Source organism: Macaca fascicularis, chromosome 1, assembly GCF_037993035.2.
Source record: "Macaca fascicularis isolate 582-1 chromosome 1, T2T-MFA8v1.1".
NCBI classification, from domain to species: Eukaryota; Metazoa; Chordata; class Mammalia; order Primates; family Cercopithecidae; genus Macaca; species Macaca fascicularis.
In genome coordinates this window covers 214,146,989-214,174,981 of record NC_088375.1, presented here as the reverse complement: position 1 = coordinate 214,174,981, position 27,993 = coordinate 214,146,989, and the positions used below count along the sequence as shown (strand labels likewise).

The following is a 27,993-nucleotide window of genomic DNA, read 5'->3' as shown; positions in this document are numbered from 1 at the left end:
ATAATATCCAAATGTACCAAAGGTTAGAATGGAAAGAACTGTTAATCCATGGAACTTTACGAACATGAAAGAGTCCTAGTCAGAAATCTAAAACGAGCACTACACTACCCTTGCCATGAAAGCTCCACAAATATAAAAAGAAACACTGGAGGGTATTTTTTATACTGTCCTCTGGCTGTGGAATTGAGGGTCTGGAGAAGTGCTCAAAGCATCTAAGTTTTACAAAGCTGATCATATCTCATTTTACAAAAAGGCCACTTGCTAGTTAAAATCTATTTTGTTATTTGTTCTTAGACTTCTCTGAGGCTGTGACCATATAGAAAAATCTTGTATAGCCAAAAAAAAAAAAAAAAAGAGAGAGAAATCTGGGATCTGGAATATCACACCTATTTTCAGAAGGCAAAAAAGAACTGAAGTTATTCCTTAGATTATTTTTGACCATCTTAGTGTCAGATATCAAACAAAAATGGTTTTGTAAAGGCCTCATGAATCTTCAAAACTCCTTGAGGCAAAGTTCTCCACGAACTCCTTTTTCATGAAGGGTAAGCACTCTGAAAACAATCCTCTGAAACAAGTACTCAGAGGTGTTCTAATTGATAAATTCACACGAGGAGAAGAGCCAAGAATTGGAGCTGGTTCAGCAGAGGATAGTGTAAAGTAGTGTCATATATAGCAGAAAGTAGTTCACCCCAAATAATCTATGAAATTACATTTAAAACAATTTTTGAGTGACAAATACTTCTTTGTTAGATAGTATTAAAACAGATATAATACTAGCAAATTTTATTTTGCCATATAACAGATCATGGTTGAAAAGCCAATAAATTGTTTAATGTTATTAATAGAAACAGTTTTTAGACTCTGTTTCTAATAATGGAAATAAAAAGTTCATGCAAATATGCACAAACCCCACCCCACCCCCATTCCCCCGACTAATCCATGGAAAAAGATAGTACATAAAAATCCTCAAAAGACAGACAGACATAAAATTCCAAAAAAATAAGTTTGGAAACAATTTATTTTATAAAGCATGGCAGAAAGTTGGTATCATTTAAACATTGAAAAAACCAGATCTACCAAATTTGAATCATGAATCAGCAGCCTCATTTTTAAAAATTTTAGACTCTAGTATAGTCTAATTATAATAATCTTATAATACCATCTCATAATTAAGTACAGGTCATCAAGAAGACATTTAATAAATCTGGGATATGAGTATGTTAATGGTATTTAACTTATTAAAGAGCAACCTAACCAAATTATACAATGATACAGAATTCTTATTTCAGATCTTATAAAATGTGAAAAAGTTTTTTTTAGAGAATACAGCGCATCCTCTTCTCTGTATCTACAATCAACAACCGTCTATCACACAGAAACGGAGGCTACATTACTCAGAAATTTAATTTCTAACTGGAAAAGGAAGTATAAAGAAACAAGTTTTATGAATAACAAACCATAATTCAGAGAACACGGAATCACTGAATTATCTCAGGTGTATTACTATGAGGGGTATTTGAAGAGAATAACAAAAATAGCTTAATTAAATATTATGGGTTCTTTGTTTTGTTTTGTTTTTAGCAGGATAAAATCCTAGTCAACTAGTCTGTAAGCATCTAACAGTTCCTAAATTGTTTACGCAGAAAACCAGATTTAAGAAAAAGATCACTTCACTGGCTGGACAGCCAAAGGTAAACCTTTTATAGGAACCTGTTAAGAATTCACTTGACAGAACTCTATGCTTAATGCAATGAGTTTTTTAAAAGTGCTAGAAAATCAGACTGGCAACTATGCATATAATAATTGATGAAATGCTCTAAAATTTTAAAATTTATTTTAAGATACTTTGCCCAGCAATTTTAACATGAAATCATCCTTCATCCTTACTTTTCTAGGCTATAATTTTTTTTTTTTTTTTTTTTTTTTTTTTTTTTTGAGACGGAATCTCGCTCTGTCATCCAGGCTGGAGTCAGTGGTGCGATCTTGGCCCACTGCAATCTCCACCTCCCAGGTTCAAGCGATTCTCCTGCCTCCAGCCTCCAGAGTAGCTGGCATTACAGGCATGCACTACCATGCCTGGCTAATTTCTGTATTTTTAGTAGAGACAGGGTTTCACCATGTTGGTCAGACTGGTCTCAAACTCCTGACCTCGTGATCTGCCCACCTCAGCCTCCCAAAGTGCTGGGATTACAGGCGTGAGCCACCGCGCCCAACCTCTAAGCTATAATTTTGATAAATATCTTTAATAATGCAACAACCTAATATGTAACCCAAATAAGCTGATACCAGAAACAAACTAGTTTAAAAGCTGAGAAAATAAATCTAAGAAAGGGGGAGCTTGATTAGTGGAAATGAACACAATGGCATCCAGTATTTACTACACTATGCCAACGAAAGCTCAGTTTTAGGAAAGACAGAAAAAAGAATTTCTGAAAGAAGTCAGTGTATAAAAAAAACAAATATTTTTTTGTCTTGCTTTAGTTTTTAAAAATTTTTTAGGTTACTTTATTTTTTTGAGACAGTCTCGCTCTGTTGCCCAGGCTGGAGTGCACTGGCACAATCTTGGCTCATTGCAACCTCCGCCTTCCAGGTTCAAGTGGTTCTCCTGTCTCAGCCTCCTGAGTAGCTGGGATTACAGGTGAGCACCACCATGGCCAGATAATTTTTTTTATTTTTAGTAGAGATGGGGTTTTGTCATGTTGGCCAGGCTGGTCTCGAAATCCTGGCCTCAAGTGATCCTCCTGCCTCAGCCTACAAAAGTGCTAGAATTACAGGCATGAGCCCCTGCGCTCAGCCTTGTCTTAAAGTATAAAGTTAAGAAAAAGTGATTGGTTCAAAATAAGTCAAAACAGTTCTTGTGTTTGAAGAGTAACAAGCTAAAGAAGCTTTATAGCCAACTCCGGCCCAAGGGCCAATTCTGGCTCACCACCTGCTTTTGCACAGCATACAAGGTAAGGATGATTTTTATATTTGTAATATCTGAAAAAATCTGGAAAAATATTTCCTGGCATACAAATTCAGATTTCAAGGTCTATCAATAAAGTTTTGTGAAGATACAACCATGCTTCTTTCATTTACACATTGTTGATGGCTGCTTTTAAGCTACAGTGGCAGATCTGAGGAATTGTAACAGCATAAAATATTTACTATCTGGACCTTTACACAAAAAGTTTGCTGAACCTCAAGCTGAAGATTAGGATGAATATTTGAAGGCATGGGAGGAGCGGCCTATCTAATATTCAATAATGCTTAGAAATCCAACATGAAGTATAAGATAAGAAAAATAACAAAAAAACAGCTGAATCTAAAACGAAATCAGGATTGTATGTGATCCCCATGCCTCTGGAAGGTATTTTATTCTCTGTAGGAGCAACATTTCCTTGTTCAGCTGCAAAAGGAGTGCACCTCTATATCTTACTGCCAGTTTTTACACCCTAATAACCACAATGAAATCACACCCATCAACATTTTAGTGGTTGCTATGAGACTAACAGTGACATCAACACAGCATCATGTAACAGCAATGACAGCACAGGGAAAGTAACCAAGGGGTACTGTTAGATGCCCAAAGAAGGTAAGAATTATAACTTGCTAGAAAAGCCGAATGAATTAAACACGCTCAAAGTTATCTTAAGAAAATTTTTACATTTTAATATTATCATGTTAAACCTTGAGTAAAATTATTTTTAAAAAGTAGCTAAAAGAATAGTCAAAAAAGGGAAAAAGCTACATACAGATTTATATTGCTCTTCATTTATAAGCTTCAATACATAATGCTAAGGATGTTGAGATTACAGACAAGGAAATTGTTACAGTAATCCTTAGGACTGATTTGCCCTTGTTTCTTCCTCACATTCATCTCTTGGACTTGGTATGTTTTAATCTAAAGCAAAATCTGGCATGCCTTATTTTAAGACAGACAAACCACATGAAGAAAAGTTATGTTTCTGGGACGCAGTTAACAGATGACAGATTCAAAATGAATTTCTTTATAATGTACTAGATTAATTCTACCACCATTACTAATGGCATTTTTAAAAACTCTCCATTTTTGTTTACCAGATTATCTTTCTATCAAGTTAATACAAAGAAAATTTCTAGTTGGGGGAAGAGAAGAGTTAACCAAAAATTGTCATTTTATTTATTTATTTGAGATAATGTTCAGCTCTGTTGCCCAGGCTGGAGTGCAGTGGCATGATCACATCTCACTGCAGCCTCAACCTCCAGGGCTCAAGCAATCCTCCCACCTGAGCCTCCCAAGTAGCTGGGACCACAGGTATGCACCACCATGTCTAGCTAATTTTTTAAAAACATTTTTGTACAGTCAGGGTCTCCCTATATTGCCCAGGCTGGTCTCAAACTCCTGGGTTCAGGTGATCATCCTGCCTTCACCTCACAAAGTGCTGGGATTACAGCTGTGAGCCACTGTGCCTGGCCAAGTTTGTTATTTTAAAAGAGGTATTTTGAAAGAAAAACAAGAATTCAATGAAATCAAACATGCTACTAAAAATCTTTTTAAAATTCTAATATAAAATGGACTTAAAACAATTGGTCTCTGAGCTTGATATATTAAGTTTTGCTTAAAAAACTATTTCAAGAAATAGGTATAAACACACACCTGTCTATGAAATGGCACCACTGCTCTCAATATGAACTTAAGAGATTTGCTTACCTCCAATTCTGCCTCTAACATCTCTTCAGTGGTTCGGGTCCGATCTTTTGGTTTCTTCCATGTCTTTGGTACAGTTATAGCTATTTGAGCTGAAATACAAGATCAGGCCCATTACTTGCCACTGCAAAGTCATTCTGAGAAATATTAGGTCTAAGTGATACCTATATTCACATTCAGCAGGATAAAAGAGAACTTCACCTACACCAAATAAATAGTTGGCTGATAAAGTGAACAACTCTGTAGTAGCCCAGAGATTGCAACGTCAAGTGCTGTGGGTACAAACTCATAGCTTTCTAACCAGTGGCCTGCGTTCTTCCCACTTCATGGTTAGAAATACCCCAGCATGTAATTCAACATGTGATGAGTATGCACATAAGAAAACGGACTTGTGATCCAATTCTAGACTTGGGTCTACTTCTATTAATCAACTATGTAAACTTAAGCAAGTTAGGCCGGGCGCGGTGGCTCAAGCCTGTAATCCCAGCACTTTGGGAGGCCGAGACGGGTGGATCACGAGGTCAGGAGATCGAGACCATCCTGGCTAACACGGTGAAACCCCGTCTCTACTAAGAAATACAAAAAACTAGCCGGGCGAGGTGGCGGGCGCCTGTAGTCCCAGCTACTTGGGAGGCTGAGGCCGGAGAATGGCGTGAACCCGGGAGGCGGAGCTTGCAGTGAGCTGAGATCCGGCCACTGCACTCCAGCCTGGGCTACAGAGTGAGACTCCGTCTCAAAAAAAAAAAAAAAAAAAAAAAACTTAAGCAAGTCACAGGTCTCAGGCCCCTACATTATTCAGCTATAAAGTGTAAGAGTGAGACTAGATATCTAAAGTTACTTCAAGCAATAAAACATAAAACGCTCAGGATTCTGTTATTTTTAAGTTTTCTAGACAACAAAAGGATACTTCAATTAAGGTTTTATTAGATAGGCAGCATTTCTAAAACATTCTGTTTTCATCTCAGATCAATACTGTTTGCCTAGCCTTTCATATTGCTAGAGTGAAAACTAAGAAAATAGATAATTTTTACTGAACTATTCCATCGTTTCAGAAATTCTAGATTAAAGGATTAAGTTTACAAAGGATTTTTAAAAATTCATCTGGCTTACAAATTCCACAGAATCATGGGTGTATAAGTGAAAGATTTTAACGATCAGATAGTAAGCTGATAATATTAAACTGCTTCTACAGAGGGCAACTTATGAATCAATAGACAGGAGTGAGGTACTATAGGAGGATGAACAGGGAGAAGAGTTAAAGAAAGGCCACTTAATAGGGAACATTACCAAAAGCAAATAAACACAAAGCTAAAGGGTATCATCTAATCTGATTCGCTACAGAAATATAAGATAATTCACTGAGACTCTGGGACAGTCTCTTTTTCGGTACGACAGTAAAATGTGCACACACACTTTTTGGGGGAACAAGAAAAAGGAGACATTTAATATTTTTCCTCAAAATTACTGTACCATCTTAAAAAGTACTCTGCATATCTTCGTTATACACCTCACACCAATTATTCTTTTTTCTTCCCCTCAGGAACCATTAAGGAAACACTAATAGACAAGCTGATATATTCTTGCTTTGTATCCTACTCAAGGTAAATTTTTTCAAAGGATGGAAACCATGGGTGGGTTTAAATTTGCTATTGTCTCACAGCCTTCTACTGAATACGTATATTCTGTAGTTGTCTCTTTGCATTTTTTGTGGATCTTCTGATTTGATATAACCAGTCTGTTTAATGCGCTTCCTCCAAAATTCTTGTGATTTTCAACTCTGCTTCCTGAATCTTTTTAGGAGTTAGAGAGTTCAGAGAATCTGTAATATTATTTTGTTTTGCATTTGTATGAATTTAGCTCTAAATCTCATTCATGGAAAAGAGGAAGAACATTTTTTGGAGGATTTTTGGGCCTCAAATATAAGCTCAAAAGGAACTTCCTCTAAACAACAAAAAACAAAGATAAACTTTTCTTTCCACAAATATATCAAATATACTCAACCCCAAAACATGAAACAAAATATTTCTTCCTTGAGTAATATAACACATTTAACATACTTGGAAAAAAAACAGCTGCCGAGCCAGTGAGAACTGTTACTCATCTTGTTTAGATGGCTATTTAAAGTCTTGATTTAAAACAATAATTCAGAAAAAGAGGGACAGAAAGAGCACAGTATTCTTTAGGAGACACTTAGTCCTTCAAAAAACCTGAACAGATACACACACACACACACACACACCCTAATGCCCAGTGAGGTTGGGGCATATATATCCCCTCTCCTACAATTACTAATAGAAAGGTGCACACACACACACACACACACACACACACACACACACACACACCCTAATGCCCAGTGAGGTTGGGGCATATATATCCCCTCTCCTACAATTACTAATAGAAAGGTGCACACACACACACACACACACACACACACACACACCCCCTAATGCCCAGTGAGGTTGGGGCATATATATCCCCTCTCCTACAATTACTAATAGAAAGGTGCAGTAAAATTTGGGTGTGGTGAGGAATGAAGGGGGAGAAAAGGGAGTAGAAGGGAAGCAGTCAGGAAGAAAAAGGGAGAGAGAAGAGAGAAAGAGAGTGACATAGATTTACATGATAATTAACACTGATTAAACTAGAATGGGGGAATTAAATTTAAGCTATTGTCTCAGATTTGTTCTTTACTTTCTAGTTCATTGCACAGGGAGGGCACTCGAATTTGTTGACTGAACAAATAATAGCAGTTCTAGGCAAAGGCAATATTATTGACCTTCCCAAGGCAAAGACGTAGATTGTTTCCGCCTTGTCTTGTATTAAAGCATGACAGGACAAGCGACAGTCTCTGCATAGGATTCATGATTACCTGGACTCCCTCACCTAAGAACTAAAGTCTTACAGACACATTTAATTTCAAGATTTTTGCAAATTTTTGTGATACTGGAACAAAATGTTTTTCTTCAGAGCTATTTTGTAAAATGTCTAATGGACAAATTCAGAAAATTATTAGAGCAACAGACACGTTTAATCATTGGGTTTTAGGGAGATTCTTTGTCTTCTCTCTACGGAAGTTTTAAAACTGTGCTACAGTTTACTGTTCCTACAGCTAATTGGAGGGAAACAATTTTTGATGTGTTAAGATGTCTTAAGATTTCAAAAAGAATGCACATTATAGTAACATTTTTCTGGTTCTGTAAGATGTATCACAAGTCATCCCCATAAATGGAAGTGTCTCTTAGTTTTTCATTTACTTTTTATATGCGCTTGACTGGAGTCAAATTGTTACTCCTGCAAATTAAGAGCTAACAACTATCCCTGTACAACCTAAGAGATAAACACTGGACTTGGAGATGGAGGGCAAGGGTGAATGTAAAAGTTTCATAAACTTACTGGTTTTTATATAACCCACACGTGTTTTTAAAAATAGTTTTCCCTGAAGTCTGAGGTAGTTAGAATATGGAGGCCGGGTGCAGCGGCTCACGCCTGTAATCCCAGCACTTTGGGAGGCCAAGGCAGGCAGATCACGTGAAGTCAAGAGTTCAAGACCAGCCTGGCCAACATGGTGAAACCCTGTCTCTACTAAAAAATACAAAAATTAGCTGGGCATGGTGGCATGTGCCTGTAATCCCAGCTACTCGGGAGGCTGAGGCAGGAGAATCGCTTGAACCTGGAGGTGGAGGTTGCAGTGAGCAGAGATCACACCACTGCATTTCAGCCTGGGCGATCGAGCAAGACTCCATCTCAAAAAAAAAAAAAAAAGATTATGGAGAAAAACTTTTATGTAAAATTGTAGGTCTTACCGGAATAGCAGAATCAAGAGTAGTTATGAGACAGGAATATAATACATTCTGAGGAACTATTCTGTGTAAACACATGATCTAGAACATGCAGTCTTTCTTTTTCTTTGCAGAAATACCAGCTCTTAAAGAAACTGCTAATAGTTAAGTCATGGTTTTTAGTCTAAAATCCTGACTCAGAAATGTTACACAGTAAGTATAAGAATGACAAACGTTACTGCTATCACTGGCATAATCTCCCTTTGTCTAGATTATTTATTCTAATCACAAAAAAGTACACCCATTGAAGAACGCTTATAAAGTAAAGCTGAAAAAAAAAAAACCACCTACGTGTTATCTTTGAGACATTGTAAACCTGGGTTATTTTCTTTCCGAGATTTAAAAAGCATTATTATAGGCACATGTCTATTTAGTTTTATACTGGTTTTTGTTTTTTCCCCCACTAAACTTCAAACAAGAATTTAACCTTTACAGTTTTGGTCTTTGGGACTGTCCTAACACAAATTAACTGTTAAAATTCTTATATATTCAATCTGCTAATTTTTTTTTTTTTTTTGAGACATGGTCTTCCTTTGTTGTCCAGGCTGGAGCACAGTGGCATGAACTTGGCTCACTGTAGCTTCAAACTCCTGGGCCCCAGTGATTCTCCCACCTCAGCCTCCCCAGTAGCTGGGACCGCAGGTACATGCAACCATGCCCAGCTAATTTTTTAAACTTTTTGTAGACATCATCTCTTACCATGTTGCCCAGGCTGGTCTTGAACTCCTGGGCTCAAGTGATCCTCCCGTCTTGGCTCCCAAAGCGCTGGGATTACAGGAGTGAGCCACTGCCACACTCAGCCCAATCTGCTAAATTGTGATTAAGCAGCTAAAAGCTCATAATTACTCCTATGTAGTAGGATAATTTGAAAGCAATCAACTAAGAGGGAGACGACTAAAATTAAAAAAGATTCTAAAAAGATAAATAGGCAGTGAAGAACTATAAAAGAGCTAAATGTACATGATTCTAAAAATTAAGACATTTTATTCAAAAGTAAACAGGAACTAAAAAAACCTACTTGGCCTGGCATGGTGGCTCACGTCTAGAATCCCAGCACTTTGGGAGGCCAAGGTGGGCAGATCACAAGGTCAGGAGTTCAAGACCAGCCAGGACAACATAGTGAAACCCTGTCTCTACTAAAAATACAAAACATTAGCCGGGTGTGGTGGCAGGCCCCCGTAATCCCAGCTACTTGGGAGGCTGAGGCAGGAAAATCGCTTGAACCTGGGAGGTGGAGGTTTCAGTGAGCCAAAATTATGCCATTGCACTCCAGCCCGGGTGACAGTGTGAGACTCCCACTCAAAAAAAAAACAAAAAGAAAAAAAAAATACCTTCATGATTAGTCTTCAGAAAATCCACATAAGGATAAAATTAAACTGGTCAAGTTTCACATCTACTGTCAAGAGTCAAATCACAGCACAGATCTTTATGAGCCACTTCTAGTAGCAAGGATTTGGATTCAGGCTAATGAAATTAAATGGGATTTTTAGAGAGTAGGGTAAGGTTAAAAAACAGAAAAGGGTAAAAAAATATAAAATTATACCTACACTTCATTTATAACCATGTAAAATATTTATGTAAAAACTGGGAGGAAACAAAGAAAAGTTTAATGCTAACATGCAGGCTACATACTTGAATAATAAGTGGTTTCTCTTTGTTCTTCAATGCTTGTAATGATAATTTAAAATTGGAAGAAATAAAAAAGTAAAACTTTTAAAGTTAATTTTCATTCACTATTTCAAATCCTGTTTTATCCTGTATGACTAACCCACTTTAGTCTTGTTATAGATTTTAGGACAGATTGCTCTTTATAAAAATACTATTGGAACACATTTTAAAAACAGCTAATTTTACTGGGCACAGTACAATTTTGTGTATGATTTTGATCTGGAGAACTCATGGAGTTCATAGACAGTACTCATTTTATACCCCAAAAAACGAAAAACCAAAAACAGCATCATTCCACAGAAGTTAAAAGAATGTAAAAGAGGTTGAGAGCGGTGGCTCACACCTGTAATCCCAGCACTCTAGGAGGTTGAGGAGGGAAGACTGTTTGAGGTCAGGAGATCAAGACCAGCCTAAGTGAGACCTCTACAAAAAATTAAAAAATTAGCCAGGCACGGGGTACATGATTGTCATTCCGGCTTCTCAGGAGGCTAAAGTAGGAGGATCACTTGAGCCCAGGAGTTGGAGGTACAGTGAGCCATGATCGTGCCACTGTACTCTAGCCTGGGTAACAGAGTGAGACCTTGCCTCAAAGAAAAAAAAAAAAAAAAACCAAAAGAATGTAAAAGCGCTAACTACGTAAGACAGGTAAATCTCTAATCCCAGGGTATCCTATCCTACTATTAGCTATGCCACAATATAAATCTGACAGCAATTTTTAGGTAAACTTAATATTGCTTCTCTTTACTAATTTATTAATCAGGTAGTCATCCAAGTAAGTTGCAAGAGTTTAACATTTTTTTCTATTTCCTTGGTATAATAAAGAAAAGAGATCTTTATTTTCCTCTCTCTCCCTTTTCTTAGATCTTAAGCTAAAGAACACTTGTAGTTAATTGCAAATGCTTCCTCTACCCCTTATATAAATATAAATATAGATATAGATAGCTAGACTCTGTCTCTTATAAAAATAAAATATACTGCACTCCAGCCTTGGTGACAGAGTGAGACTCTGTCTCTAAAAAAATAAGGCCAAGTATGGTGGCTCATGCCACCATGAGGTCAAGATGGGAGCATTGTCTAGGAGTTCAAGACCAGCCTGGGCAACATAGGGAGACCTCATCTCTACAAAATACAAAAAATTAGCCCAGCATGGTGGCTAATTTTTAAAAATTAGCCAGGTATAGTGTTGTGCACCTGTGGTACAAGCTACTCCGGAGGCTGAGGCAAGAGGATTGCCCGAGCCCGGGAGATTGAGGCTACAGTGAGCTGTGATCACACCACTGCGCTCTAGCTTGGGTGAAAGAGTGAGACTTGGTCTCAAGATATAATTTTAAAAAAATTAATAAGGCTGTTTTATTTTCTGCATTTGTGGAGATAATTTTCTGGGTTGGCCTGAACTGTGCACATTAGCTGAAGATCTTGTGACCACATAATGGCCAGGTAAGAGACTGAATTACAAAAAAGTCTCCCTTCTAGCTCCACATGCTTTTGGAATATAACATAAACTCCCTAGTTCCAAGATTTGAAATTTACGTGTCCAGAGTCTGGGTCTCTTAGATTGAAGTGACACAAAATTGACACTATGAAGACTTTCCAAGGATAGACACTTCACTAATGCTCAGGGAACAGTCCCAGTGCATTGTCACAGAGTTGCGCATAAACAGAGGAGAATGTTCTAATAATGGAACTTTCAGTGAGAGTTCCTATCCTTGTCACCTGGTTTTAATCCCTTCTCATCCATTCTTGATATATTTTGACAATTTTTACTTTTTTCCAAGTTTTGAGATCTACAGGTTGGTACTAAATCATTCTGATTACACAATATGCAAGAACTTTTTCCCTCTAGAGTACCCATAGGCTGTGAATCATATTCTGTGCCAAATCACCACCTTTTTTCCTTTCACAGATCTTCATGGAAATCTAGGAAAATGTGATGATTCATCTAAGAAACTAAGGTGGCACGAAGAAGAAACCCAGGTGAGAGAAGGATAAATTTTACAATGAAGATGTAATGACCTGAAAAGAGTAACAATGGCGATGAAATATGTAAGAATGATGGGTCACTGAGAGATGTCAACCAAAAGAAAAACTTGAGAGTTAGGTCTAGTGTTTTTCAGGCATTTTCTCAGAGGTTGTTATATGAAATGTATGTTGACTTGGTAATTAGGCTTCCCATTGTATGACAAAATCTCTCTGCTCTATCACTGCTTCACAAAGAGCTTGAATTACATGACTTGGTTTGGTGAGGTCCTAGCAACGGAAACAAAACAGTATAATAAAATGAGGAAAATAGACTTAAATTCTATCAAACACAGCCATTTCGCTTGGGGAGGACAAGGTGGGTGAACTGCTTGAGGCCAGGAGTTCCAAAATTAGCCTGAGCAACACAGTGAGATACCATCTCTTATGAAAAAAATTTTTAAATTAGCTAGGTGTGGTGGCATGTGTCTATAGTCCTAGCTACTTAGGAGGCTGAGGCAGGAGGACCGCTTGAGCCCAAGGGTTGAAGGTTATATGATCGTATTACTGTACCCTAGCCTGTGTGACATAGCAAGAACCTGTCTCTAAAAACAACGAAGCCAGGTATCTATAACACAATTTAAATGTTTTTACTTCTAGCTTTAACGTTAAATATCAAAGTAAAAGTCAAATCCAGGTTTAGTAATTTTATTTATATCCTCAATAACCACTTTTTGGTTTTATAAATTTTTTCCCTACTGTTTTCTTGTTATCTGTTTAATTTATTTCCTATCTGTATTATTTCCTTTCTTTTACTTTTTCTGGGTTTGTTCTTCTTTTAATAATTTCTTAAGGTGAAAGCTGAGGTCAATAATTAGATTTTTTTTTTTTTTTTTTGACAGAGTCTTGCTCTGTCACCCAGGTTGGAGTGCAGTGGCGCCATCTCGGCTCACTGTACGCTCCGCCTCCCGGGTTCACGCCATTCTCCTGCCTCAGCTTCCCCAGCAGCTGGGACTACAGGCGCATGCCACCATGCCTGGCTAATTTTTTTGTATTTTTAGTAGAGATGGGGTTTCACTGTGTTAGCCAGGATGGTCTCGATCTCCTGACCTCATGATCCGCCTGCCTCGGCCTCCCAAAGTGCTGGGATTACAGGTGTGAGCCACCGTGCCTGGTCTTTTTTTTCGTTTCTAATAATTGCGGTTAAGTGATGTAAATTTCCATCTGTGTACTGCTTTAGCAGTGTGGTAGGCAGAACAATGGACCAAACCAAAGATGCCAATGACTTAATGCTTTTAACCTTGTGAATACGTAACCTTACCTGGCAAAACTGACTTTACAAATGTGATATTAAAGGATCTTGTGATGAAGAGACTATTATCCTGGATTAACCCAGTGGATCCAATGTAATCGAAAGGCTCGTTACAAGCAAGAGGGAGGTAGGAGAAACAGAGAAAGAGATTTGAAGATGCTATGCTGTTGGCTTTGAAGATGGAGGAAGGGGTCACAGCCAAAGAACGTAAGCAGTCTCTAACAGATAAAAAAGACAAGGGAATAGATTCTTCCACAGAGCCTCCAGAGGAGTCACAGACCTGATGATACCTTGATTTTTGGCCCAAATGAAACCCATTTTGGACTTCTGACATCCAAAACTGTAAGATAATATGTATTGTTTTAAGCCACTGTGTTTGTGGTGATTTGTTACAACAGCAATAGAAAATGAACATAAGAAACACCCACAAAATTTGATATGTTGGGTGGGTTTTCATTTTCCCTCGGTTCAAAATATTTTATAATTTCATTTCTGATTTCTTCTTTGACCTCTGCGTTATTTAAAAGTGTGCTAGTTTCTAAACATATGGGGGATTTTCCAGAGATATTTTTCTCATTGATTTCCAACTTGAATCCTTTTAAAGTTATTAAGCCTCGGTTTTGGAAACACAATATGGTCTATCTCGGTAAGTGTTCAATTTGTATTTGAAAAGAATGTGTATCTACTGTTCGAATGGTTAGTCAATTAAATCAAGTTGGTTGACTGTGCTATTCAATCTCCTAGGTCCTTACTAGTTTTCTGTTTACTGGTTCTACCAATTCTGGGTTTTCCAGTTATGTCGATTCCTTATCGCTTGAATATGTGAAATACAGTTATAGCAACCGTATCTAATAACCCTTTAATGATTTTTCTGCTAATTCTAAGTATGTCAGTAATGAGTTTCAACTGATTTGCTTTCTCCTCATTATGGGTCATATTTTTTTCATGGTGTCACAGGGCCAAAAATCAAGGTATCATCAGGTCTGTGACTCCTCTGGAGGCTCTGTGGAAGAATCTATTCCCTTGTCTTTTTTATCTGTTAGAGACTGTTTGTATTCTTTGCAAATACTTGAGGAAGAAACAATATCAATTTTACACCAACTTTCTCAGAATACTGAAGGAGAAAACTCATTAACTCATCATTTGAAGTCTGCGTCGTTACCAAGATACCCAAACATGACAATCACCAAAAAACTAAAGGTGAACATCCCTTATAAATTTAAACACAAACGCCCCACCCCCCCAAAAAAAACACTAAATAAAATTTCAGCAAGTAAAATTCAACAATACAGAAAAAGAAAAAAATGTGATGGCCAAATTTTATCCCAGGAAAGCAGGTTGGTTTAATATTCAAATATCACATATTTTCAAATAAGCAATTAATAAGCAAAAAAGAAAACCATATGATTTACTAACAAATGCAGGAAAAGCAACTGATAAAATCCAATCTATATTCTTGACTAAAATAATTTCTCAGCAGTCTAGGAATAAAAAAGAAGTTCCTCATCTAGATAATAAAAAACTGACAGTTAACATCATACTTAATGGTAAAAGATTGAATGATTTCTCCCTGAGAAAATGTTTACTTTTACCACTTCTATTCAACATTGTATTGAAGGTCCCAGCTAGTGCAGTAAGTCAAGAAAAAGAAATAAAGCGTGCATCCAGATGGAAATGAATTAACTTTGTCTTCGTTCAAATAAGATTATCCATATAAAAAAATCCAAAGGGATCGCCATGAAAAAGCTAACAAGACTAGCAAGTGTACTTAGCGAGGTTGCAAGACATGAAACTGATATACAAAAATCTATCATATATTGTATTTCCATATACTAGTAACAAAAATTGAAATAAAAAATACCACGTACAAGAGCATCTAAAGATATAAATTTGACAAAAGATACAAAAAACCTATACGCTAGAAACTCCAATTATTGAGAGAATTAAAGAATACTTTAAAATATGCCTTTGGGAGGCCGAGGCAGTCAGATCACGAGGTCAGGAGATCGAGACCATCCTGGCTAACACGGTGAAACCCCATCTCTACTAAAAATACAAAAAATTAGCTGGGTGTGGTGGCGGGCGCCTGTAGTCTCAGCTACTTGGGAGAGGCAGGAGAATGGCGTGATCCCGGGAGGCAGAGGCTGCAGTGAGCTGAGATCATCCCATTGCACTCCAGCTTGAGCGATAAGAGCGAGACTCTGTCTCAAAAAAACAAACAAACAAAAAATACCATGACCATGTTCATGGGTCAGAATACTCAATATTGCAAGATGTCAATTCTGTCTACAGTGTCAATGCAAATCAAATTTCAACTGCCTTTTTTTTGCAGGAAAAAATATAGAAAACCTGATTATAAAATGAATCTAGAAAAACAAAGGACCTAGAATGGCCAAAACAACTTTAAAAAAGAAGAATGAAATTAGAGGGCTTAATACTCGGATTTTAAGACTTATTACAAAGCTTCTCTATCACGACTGTGTGGTATGAGCATAAAGACAACCGGATAAATAGAAAAAAACAGAGAATCCATTCAGTCGACTCTCAATATGTATGCACAACATACTTATAGAAGTGGTACAAAGGAGATTTAGCAGAAACAAGATAGCCTGAAATTTTCAGACATTACTGGTGGGAATATAAAATGGCAAATGTACTTTCGAAAATGACTTACAAGTTCTTAAAAATTAATATACAGCTATATATAACCCAGCCATTTCAGCTATACATATTTACCCAAGAAAAATGACAGCTTATGTCCATACAAAGACTTGTACCTAGGTGCTCACAGCAACATTATTTGTAATAGCCCCAAACTGGAAACAGCCAAAATGTCTATCAATAGGTTAACAGACAAATTGTGGCAAATCCATACTCGGCATTTCTTTAAAAATACAACATATAGGCCGGGCACGGTGGCTCACGCCTGTAATCCCAGCACTTTGGGAGGCCGAGGCGGGTGGATCACGATGTCAGGAGCTCAAGACCATCCTGGCCAACATGGTGAAATCCCGTCTCTACTAAAAATACAAAAAATTAGCCGGGCGAGGTGGCGGGCGCCTGTAGTCCCAGCTACTCGGGAGGCTGAGGCAGGAGAATGGCGTGAACCTGGGAGGCGGAGCTTGCAGTGAGCCGAGATCGCACCACTGCACTCCAGCCTGGGTGACAGAGTGAGATTCTGTCTCAAACAAAACAGAACAAAACAAAACAAAAAACAAAACAAAAAAACATATATAAACATGCTGAATGAAAGAAGCCAGTCAGGCTGGGCATGGTGGCTCATGCCTTTAACCTCATCACTTTGGGAGGCCGAGGCAGGTGGATTGCTTAAGCTCAGAGTTTGAGATCAGCCTGGGCAACATGGTGAAACTGTCTCTACAAACAAAAAACAAAAAATTAGCCAGACATTGTAGTGCACGCCTGTTGCCCCAGCTACTTGGGAGGCTGAGGCAGGAGGATGCATTGAACCTGGGGGGTCAAGGCTGCAGTGGGCTGTGATCGTGCTACTGCACTCCAACCTAGGTGACAGAGTGAGACTCTATCTCAGAAAGAAGCCAGACAAAAAAGAGTTCATGCTTTCATTTACGTAAGATTTCTAAAATGCAAACTAATCTGTAGTGACAAAAAACTTGTGCTTGCCTGGCGATGAAATGAGGCTAGTAGTGCAGGAGGGAGGGATTTACAAAACAGGCATAAAAAAATTTTGGGTGATAAATATGATTATAGTTACCATTTATACAGAGTATGTTACTGTTAAAAGTGATCAAATATTTTGTGTACATTAACCTTATGTCAACTATACCTCGATAGAAATATTAAAGTGTCCTGGGTGGTTTCTGAAGTACCCAAAACATTAGCATATCCATGCATCTATTACACACTTATCAAAATATGATAATGTATGTTTACTGGCATAAAAACATTTCTATGACATACTGTTTTTACAAGGCTTTAAAATTATATATACAGTTATTTTTCCATTTACAAAGGTAAATATATAATCTGTACATCTAAGTAGTGGGATTCCAAGGGGTTTTTTTCTTCCTCCTCATTTGTTGCTTTTATCGTTTACTTTTTGTTTTTAATGACAAATGTGTCCATTGAAACAAAGGTAATATCCCTCTCTCCCGACTAGCCATTTCTACTTGCCTGAGGTGAACCTTGCCTCAGCACTTTGTATCTGATGTATAGTCTTCTACACCATCATGGCTCATACAAATAATCACAACCCCATATACAAGTTTATTTTATTATTTATTTTATTTTTTAGACAGGGTTTCTCTCTGTGGCTCAGGCTGGAGTGCACTGGTGCAGTCACGGCTCTCTATACTCTTGAATTACCAGGTTCAAGCAGTTCTCCTGCTTCGGCCTCTTGAGTAGCTGGGACCACAGTCACACGCGAGCACTTTGCTAATTTTTATTTTTTTGTAGAGACGGGTCTCCCTATGTTGCCTAGGTTGGTCTTGAACTCCTGGGCACAAGCAATCCTTCCGTCTTAGCCTCCCAAAGTGCTGGAATTACAGGCATGAGCCACAGCACCTAGCCACAAGTTTAATGGGGTCATAACTATATGAGTTGTTCTTCAACATGCTTTATTTTCACTTAAGAAAATCCCTCCTAGCGTCTAGTCATTATGCAAACACCAGTATGCAACATTTCTTTTGAAAAATCTTACGTTTTTGCTATTTTTCTCACCACGAAAACTTTTAAATATATCCCACTAGTACCTTTTATTAAAAAAAAAAAAAAAAAAAAAAAAGGCAGTTTCTCACTATGTTGCCCAGGCTGCTCTTGAACTTCTGGGCTCAAGTAATCCTCTGCCTCAGCCTCCTGAGTAGCTGAAATTATAGGTGTGAGCCACTGCACCCAGCCTATACTAGTTATTTCCAAATACAGATATTGTCAGATTTAGTTCCACAAAGGTTACTCATACTCCTCTCACAAAGAAATGTGTCTTGGATTTTCTCTATTCTCACAAGTACTTTATATTTGGCAAACTAATAGCTTAAACGTGCTATTTCTACACTCACTAATGAGGTTAAGCATTTTTTCCTTTTTTTGTTTTTGGTTATTTGCTCTTTCTTTTCTGTGAATTTCCTATTTTCATCCTTTATCTAATCTTCCATTAGATACTTTGTTTTCTTTTTAACCCACAGGTATTTTCCTACAGATAGGTTAACCTTATACATATGGTCTTTTGATTTCCTTTCTGCCAAGACAAAACCCAACATTTATTTATTCTTTTCTTTTAGACAGGGTCTCACTTTGTCGCCCAGGCTGAAGAACAGTGGCTCAATCATGGCTCACTGCAGCTTCAACCCCCCTGGTTCAGGTGATCCTCCCACCTCAGCCTCCCACGTAGCTGAAGTACAGGTGCATGCCACCACACCTCGTTAATTTTTGTATTTTTTATAGAGACAGGATTTCGTTATATTGTTCAGGCTGGTCTTTGAACTCCTGGGCTCAAGCAATCCACCCAACTTGACCTCCCATAGTGCTGGGATTACAGGTGTAAGCCATCAAGCCTGACCCCATTTTTTAAAAATTATCATCACTTTATATTGAATTTTCTCTAACCAGTATATGCTGACTTTGAAAACAATACCAAAAGAAAAAATAATAATAAAAAAAATCCATTTTAACTAATCTGAAATTAAGGCAAGGGAAAGTCTTTTTTCTCTTGCCTTTAATACATATCACAAAGTAAATTAGAAGGGAGACACAGCGTCTACAAAGCCTATGATCTGGCATACTTCTCCTCAGCAGTAAGCTACTATTTTACTCTAGCTATGAATTTTGAGAATCACGAAGCAATAATATTTTTTAAAGACCCTTTTATAGAGAAGAAAATCAGAATGTTATTTCCTATTGTAAGGATGTAGGCTATCCTTCTAAAGACACCGAAGTCAGAATGTTATTTTCTCTTGTGATGACTTTAGTTAGCCCTCTGGATATATATATATATATATATATATATATATATATATATATATATATATAGTAAGACGGAGTTTTGGTCTTGTTGTCCAGGCTGGAGTGGAATGGCGCAATCTTGGCTCACTGCAACCTCCACCTCCTGGGTTCAAGCAATTCTCTTGCCTCAGCCTCCCAAGTAGCTGGGATTACAGGCACACACCACCACACCCAGCTAATTTTGTATTTTTAGTAGAGATGAGATTTCTCCATTTTGGTCAGGCTGGTCTCAAACTCCCAATCTCAGGTGATCAGCCGGCCTCGACCTCCCAAAGTGCTGGGTTTACAGGCGTGAGTCACTGTGCCCGGTCGAGATAAATTACTTTATTATACAAATAAAATTTATAAATGGTGACATTTAACTAAGTTTTTAAAATAGGCAATTTGTTTTAAGTCACATATTTCAAGTAGACAAATTCCTGTAAATTTTCAAGCAAACTTTGATTTAATATATTTTATTCACATTCTTATCTTTTATTAGTAAAGATATGAGATAGCCTATTAATAAGTGATCATTATGGCAGAAAAGTAAGTAGAAAGGGCAACAATTAAAACTGAAAATTATCATCACATTATGACTGGTGATTGGATAGAAGAGAGAATAGAATAGTAGAATATATTAGGCTTGTTCTCTGCTTTTAAGCAAGAAAGGTGATTCCTACTGCCAAGAACAGGAAGTCGGAATAACTTTCTTCAATTAATCTACCATGTAATAGGAACTGAGAGAATTCTAAGAGAAAGAGGCTTAAAAATTCCAGTAACATATATGGTAGACTTTCTTACTGATCAGAAGCTACCTGATTCTCACTGTACTCTGTTTCATCTCCTATTCTGACCAAAACTTCCACCGAGAGCTTGGGTTTTTTTTCCCTATTAACTTCAGTCCTAGGCCTTTGGGATTTTTACACCAACTCTCTTTGGTCACTCTCTAGAAATACTGTTTCAGAATGGCAGTGGTCCAGGTTTCCTGATAGTAAATGCAGGAACCATCCATATATAGAGAAAGCTAAAGTCTCAATATTATTTTCAAAACCTTTTCTGCTAAAATATATTTTAGTAACAGTGTGCCTCTCTGTTGCTCCTCCAAACAACATAACTCATGTGAACAGGAATAATTATTTTATATAATAGAAGTGTTTATAAAAATTATGTGTAAATTATACTTGGGTGTATTTGAAAATGCTAAGAATGAATTATGTGATGTAACCATGTATAATTCTTAATGCATATGAAACCCTAAATATACCATATTCATAATGGAAAAAAATCTAATTTTTCCATTGACCAAATACCTATTTTGTGCAGAGAACAATTCCATATGTTGTTATTTGTAAATGAAAAAGCAAAAGCCAAGAAAAGCCAACACAATTTTGACGTAGAATTGAAAGGTAGTGGGCTTGTAATATTAAGATATTATAAAACTAAAGTAACTAAGGTAATTATGCTATTGATGCAAGGTTAGGCAGAGAAAAGAAGTGGCTCAATAGAAACCATTAATCTGAAGGCAGTGTTGAAGTGCTGTTATCAGCTTAACTAACAGTGTGCCTCATTATATAAATTGACCTCAGTCCTTGACCATTCCGAGAGAACAGCTGTTGGATTCCAAACCATGATTTTAAGGTCATGGATGATGTCACAGGATTGCAATGTGAGACATCTGTACCAGGGACTAGATACCACACTATCAAATTATACCAAGATATGAGCTGGTGATTCCATAGCCATATATGCTAAACTGGAAGAATACTGTTGAATTCAATTTTTTGTCATTATACTCCAGCTTCTGATATTGCCAGGTGAGGAGATAATGCTTACTAAAGTATGCAGTCTAAAAGCTCCAGCTTAGCCAATGTTTGGGCTCTGTCCCAAAGTGGCATGGAAAATAGAAGAAAATGTGCATCTGCTTCTGCTTTTCTCATCATGCTTCAGCAGGTCCAGTGTGTATTTTGACATCCCCAGGCTTCTGCCCTGCCATGGACATTCCTGTATCTTTATTTTCTTGATTTCACTATTCTTTCTTCAAATCTTTGGTGCTTATATCTACTTAGGTGATGGAATTTCTCTCAGAGTAGTAAATGACAAAATTATCAAAAATTCAACATCCTTTCAATTCACCATTACACTCAAATATTTTTGCAGCATTTGGGATTGGTATTGTCTGATACAAACTCTTTTTGAAAAGTTCTTTTAGGCCTATATTCGTATCAGTCTCTAAGTCCTGCTTTTCCTATTTCCATATCGAACATACTTCTTAGAATCTGAAGACCTCTATCTTATTTCAAATATCAATTTCACTTGACTGAACTCTAGTTTTTTGATATCTCAAATACTTATCAAAGTACCACTTATATCCAAAAATTCTGATGTAAATTCACTTGCATGGGAATGAATCTACTACTAGCTTCAAGGTCTACCTTTTTTTTTTAAAAAAAACGGAGTTTTGCTCTTGTTGCCCAGGCTGGAGTGCAATGGCATGATCTCGGCTCACCACAACCTCTGCCTCCCGGGTAGCTGGGATTACAGGCATGCGCCACCACGCCCGGTTGATTTTGTATTTTTAGTAGAAATAGGGTTTCTCCATGTTGGTCGGGCTGGTCTCAAACTCCCAACCTCAGGTGATCTGCCCACCTTGGCCTCCCAAAGTGCTGGGATTACAGGCGTGAGCCACCATGCCCAGCCTTGAAGGTCTACCTCTTTAAGAACATGTGCTTCTCTGGTTTCTGACACATAGCAAAGTTAGAAATTTGGCTTTTACCTTTTGGTCAACATCAGGCCCATTTACTGCTCTGCATTTTTAACATTTTTACCAAGCCACTTAGTGTATACCCTTGCTACTCTACACAATCAAAGACTTGGATACAAGCTAAGAATAATTATTAGGGTTTGAGTTCTTTGAGGATAAGGATTGTATTTTATTGGTCTCTTCAATCTACCCAGCAACCAATACAATGCCTGGCAAATCTGTTAATGAATAAATGACCTGCAATCAAAATTAAACTCACGATTAATGTCTCTCTAGAACAACAATACTGGTTAAATCTCTTTGTATTAAGTAGGTAGTATTACAGTATTCCCATTTCAGAGATGAGGAAACTGAAGAACAGAGAGATGTAAGTTTCCCCTTTACAGAGAGTAAAGGTTGGAGCTAGAACTGAGACACAGATCTAACTTCCAAATCCTTCCCAACTCAATACCCTGCCTCTCAAGTCTGCCTTATCCTGCACTTTCTCGCCTGAGTTCCAGCTTCATTATTATCTTGGTTAAAGTTGTCTTTTGCTTTTGTAGCAGAATAGGATGTGCAGTTTACTGTCCCAACAGCACAGTATGTCATTAGAAAAATAAAATGGCAAAGTGACACTAAGTAGAAGGTTTGTTCCAAAAAGTTCAGTGGAGGACAGTCCATTAAGCAATTGTCGACACTGAGAACAAAGATGACTCCAGTGAGACCACTGGCGTATTTTTGAGGCCTCTGTTTTTACTGCTCTGTTTGCAGCCTTAGGCACTTTTGCATTTCAATAAGACACTTTTGAACCACTTCTACCATCATCAAAAACGCCTGCAATTTAATTCAAGGTAAACCTAGTACAGATGCAAAAAAGTCAATCACTACAGCACAAATATGTAATTTAATTAGGAAAGAGACTATAACACACATAGTTATCGTTCCATCTACTCAACACTTTTCGTCTCCAAATAAAATGCTACAGCTGACTGCCTCGAATATGTAAACCTAGATGGAAAAAAATATATATACTTTCCATCTGACCATCAGTGAATCTACATTACCAGACTGCAAAGCGCAGAGAAATTTGCTCTAACCTTAATATGTGGGAGCTATTATGAGTAATAAAAAATACACTCTAACAGGGACCATCACTTACTCCCTTCTCTCTTTACCTTACCCATCCCAATATTTATATATCTGTCTCTCTATAAAATTATCAGGTTCTCAGTGGAAAGGGACTTTGCCTCATTCATCTCTGTGGTGCTAGAGGTCAGAAAAGGGCCTGTCACATGGTAGGTATAAATTAGCATTGCCAGAACAAATGAAATCAATCTATTAACCAATTTAATTCTGGATTTTGTACCAAAAATAGTGAAGCATGGATTTATAACATCTCTTTTGGCACATCATAAAAACTTATGGTTAAGTCATTCGTATTTCTTGGTTTTCCATGACAGTTCCCGGTTTGAATATTCTTCTCTAATGTGTCCCAAAATATGGAGAATAGGCAGTCAAAAGGGTATTCTAATTTATAACTCATTTTAACATAACATTTTAGAGAAGATCTAGAGTCTGTTATTGAAATTTAAAGAAAGAACTACCAGCGTCTATTTATTCCAACTTTATCTGCTGATATGTTTGTTGAATTGAATACTACTAAATCTTATCTCCAAAAAACTGGAATTTTTCTGGGCTCTAATGAAAACATAATGATACAAGTGGTATCAGAAATTAACACAAAAAATAAATTCTTAAGAAATATTTCCATTCTCTGCATTCACATTACTGAAGAATAATAATTGATATTAATAAGAAGTGAGGCATTGCAAATCTTGAAGAATATTAGAAATCATTCAAAACAGACTGGTAGGTACCTTTTGAAATTTGACAATCTATGTTTCACATGTATCAGATAAATCATCATGAGAGAATTGTTTTTGTTTTTGTTTCTGAGATGGAGTCTCACTCTTGTCACCTAGGCTGGAGTGCATGCAGTGACATAATCTCGGCTCACTGCTACCTCAGCCTCCTTGGTTCAAGCAATTCTCCTGCCTCAGTCTCTGGCGTAGCTGCGACTACATGCACCACTACACTTGGCTAACTTCTATATTTTCAATAGAGATGGGGTTTCACCATGTTGGCCAGGCTGGTCTCGACTCCTGACCTCAGGTGATCCATCCGCCCACCTTGGCCTCCCAAAGTGCTGGGATTACAGGCGTGAACCACCTCACTCAACCGAAAATTATTATTTGAATGAGACCTAAGACACATATAACTGCAAAATTTATAATTAAACTTGCTTCTGGCTTCAATTATGACAAAAGTAATTCATATGAACAAAAAAATTTCACAACAAACGAGGAAAAACTGAAAAAGTCTTCTCTTTCCCATCTTGCTCCTAGGTCTCTCTCCCCAGAGAAAATTATTAAGTATTTCCTACTTATCCTCAGAAAATGTTGGTGTATATGCAAGCACATATATGTGTGCATTATACATGTGAATGTACATACAGGTTTCTCCTTTATTTATACTGTAAGTACTGTTTTACACCGTGGTATGGCTTTAAAATGAGAGCAAAACTCATTTGTAAGATACACAGAAAAGCCATGTTTTAGGGGTTATTCATGATTGATATAATTTATGGAACATCAATGTATAATACGATGTCAAAGGGAGGTTTTCCCTACATGATCAGGTATACGGATTTAAATATTTCAAATGTCACTCAAATCTTATTTGAATTATGTTAAAAACTAAAATAAATTATGACAGTCTGGGACTCAATAAATACCTGTTGAATGAAAGAGAACTATTAACGATGGTATTATGTTACAAAGGCCCTAATAGTTTTTGGATGTTATTGATCATCTCATTGAATACTGAACGCTATCACATAAATAATGACTTCGACTTTTATTTCTATACATTTTAGCAACAGGGTGTTGCTATGCTGCCCAAGTTGGAGTGCGGTGACACCATCATAGCTCACTGCAACCTCCAACTCCTAGGCTCAAGTAATCTTTCTGTCCCAGATTCCTGAGTACCTCCAACTACAGGCATACGCCACCGTGCCTGGTTAATTTTTAAACTTTTTGTAGAGAAAGGGTCTCTGTGTTGCCCAGGCTGGTCACGAACTCTGGGCCTCAAGTGATCTTCTCACCTCAGCCTTGCAAAGTGCTGGGATTATACTGTGAGCCACGGTAGCCAGCCTACTTTTATTTCTTAAACACTGCACTTGTATTAAGGTGATGGCTAGGTTACATGCACGAATTCTGGAATTGGCAGAAATTTGGAGAGAGGTATTAACTAATGAACTGGGAAGGATACATTCTGTGCTTTTTGCTATCCCTTACTAATAATTACTCAGGGTGAGCGCATTTGACTTTGTATCCCTTGTTATCAACTACCTGTCATCCAGCTGTAGCTTTATGTAAATATTATATTCATCTTTCATATAAAAATATCTTACTTTAGTAAGAACTATTTTAAATGATTTTAACTTTTGAATGCTGAAGTCTAAGATTTGTTTACAGGATATGTAGCTTAATTTGAGAGGCAGTATTACAAAAATGTGGCTATGAGTATAAATTGTAGAGTTGAAATTTGAATTCTGATTCCACCAATTATTAACTATATAACCTTCAGCAAGTATCATCTCCTCCATGCCTCATTCACCTCTTCTGTAAAGTAAGGATAATAGAGTTGTCGTGAGGGTTAAAGAATTTACCACAGTGTCTGATAAATAGCAAGCATTTAATCAGTGATAGCTACTATTATTAAAATCAACAGGCCAGGCATGGTAGCTCATGCCTGTAACCCCAGCACTTTGGAAGGCCAAGGCAGGAGGACTGCTGGAGGCCAGGAGTTCAAGACCAGCTGGGCAATATGGCAAGACTATGTCTCTACAAAAAGTTAGCTTGGTGTGGTGGCATGCACCTGTAGTTCCAGCTACTCGGGTGGCTGAGGTGGGAAGATTGCTTGAGACCAGGAGGTCAACTCCGCAGTGAGCCATGTTTATGCCACTGCACTCTAGCCTGGGTGACAGAGCAAGACCCTGTCTCAAAGAAAAGAAAAGAAAAGAAAAGAAGAAAAAACCTACAAATTTTTCTTCCCAGGGTGGTGATTTTAAATATACCTGCTTTGTTACTATCAGATATTCTAAAAAACAAGACAAAACAAAAACCCAACAAAAATATCAACACAAATTTATACATTTGCTGAAATGAGTAAATAAACATTTAATAAAAGCTCTCAGGGGATTAGAAAAATAAAAGCTTTACTAATTCTGGAGATGTAAAAGAAGTTGGAGAGGTAAAATGTATACATATCAATATGCATAAAGTACTATGAGTATTTTAAATTGACATAATTATATTTATATGTTTAAGGGTTCAAGGAATTATCAGAAGAGAAAACCTTGTGAATAGAGTCATACTGAAAAATTGAAAAAAAAACAAACATTTTTTTTTCCCTTGAGGTGGAGTCTCACTCTGTTGCCCAGGCTGGAGTGCAGTGGCGCAATCTTGGCACTGCAACCTCCGCCTCCTGGGTTCAAGCAATTCTCCTGCCTTAGCCTCCTTAGTAGCTGGGATTACAGGTAACTGGCACCACACCCAGCTAACTGAATTGAGCAGTTTCCTTAATGTGGTCTAGGTTGAAGACAGCATCAAGGAAACAATGCAGGAATTAACACTCATCAAATAGGTGTGGGAGATTGGCAAAAAGATTAAAAAATAATATTAAAGCAAAGTTAGGATGAAATAACGATAGAGTTTCAAGGCTCATCTGGGAGCCTGGATCTTGTATCCTCGAAACGACTATTTCTACAGGTCTTAGAGAGATACCTGGCATCCAGCAGCAATATTTTCTCTGAAAGAATTTTCCGGAAAATGTGCACTTTAAACACTTTTCCAGAGAAGTCTGAAAGCAGAGTTGTAATAGCTGAGGTGTAAGACAACGACAGTCTGTGAAATGGAGTGAAAAAAAATGGGGATTGAACAGATGGGTGAATAAATGAATGGTTTGACAGGTGGAAAGAAGAGACAGATACAGAAGGGTCTCAGGTAGAAGAGTTGAAGGAAGACTTACAGAGGGTGGCTGAATTGGGCCAAAAACATAAGAGACCAAGTTACAAACAAAGAAAAAGCAGAATCACTACCTTAAGTTCTGATCACAGGGAACCGCTCTGCTTTCCGGGCCCAACTGGGTATTTCCTATTTGTGACATCAAGCAATGCCTCTAGAATGATTGCTACAGGCTTTTGTTTTTGTTTTTGTTTTTTTGACAAGATCTTACTCTGTCGCCCAGGCTGGAGTGCAGTAGTGTGAACACGGCTCAGTGCAGCCTCAATCTCAAAGGCTCAAGCAATCCTCCCACCTCATTCTCCAGAGTAGCTGGGACTACAGGCACACACCGCCATGCTTGGCTAATTTTTTACTTTTTTTTTATAGGGACGAGAGGTCTCTGTATGTTGCCCAGGCTGGTCTTGAACTCTACAGGTGGAACATTCAATACCAAGATGAGAACACTCTCTCAAACTGAGGTAAAATGTAACTAGCAGTAAAGTAATAAAACAGAATAAAAACAATACAGTTTTTATTTATATACTATATAAGTAAATAAATAAATTTATACAACAATAGCATGTGTCAAAAGAGGAAATAATTTTTGGCTATACACAAATACTCCTGTATCTCTGATACCGTCAGTTGTGGTGTTCTGGTTGAAATTTAATTCCTCAATTTTTAAGCTATAACTTCCCTAAGCAAATCCTTATATAGATTCTGGTGGCACCACCATATCATACTCAGTTTTCTTTTTTGTGAGACAGAGTCTCACTCTGTTGTCCAGG

General features: G+C 37.5%; 1 protein-coding gene and 1 long non-coding RNA gene across 51 annotated transcripts in view; one reads left to right on the top strand and one right to left on the bottom strand.

Annotated features, from left to right (window-relative positions):
* The window catches only part of EIF4G3 (eukaryotic translation initiation factor 4 gamma 3), a 375,324-nt gene that overhangs the window by 87,951 nt on the left and 259,380 nt on the right, over window positions 1-27,993 (bottom strand). For all 50 annotated transcript variants that reach the window (XM_074018065.1, XM_065528583.2, XM_074018064.1 and 47 more), the window contains one exon: window positions 4,673-4,761. In XM_074018065.1, the coding sequence (XP_073874166.1) occupies window positions 4,673-4,761 (89 nt within the window). The remainder of the gene's footprint in view (window positions 1-4,672; window positions 4,762-27,993) is intronic.
* On the top strand, window positions 6,208-27,701 carry LOC102119407 (uncharacterized). Its single transcript, XR_001487133.3, has 3 exons — window positions 6,208-6,270; window positions 12,080-12,150; window positions 27,593-27,701. It is a non-coding gene; the product is annotated as an uncharacterized lncRNA (long non-coding RNA).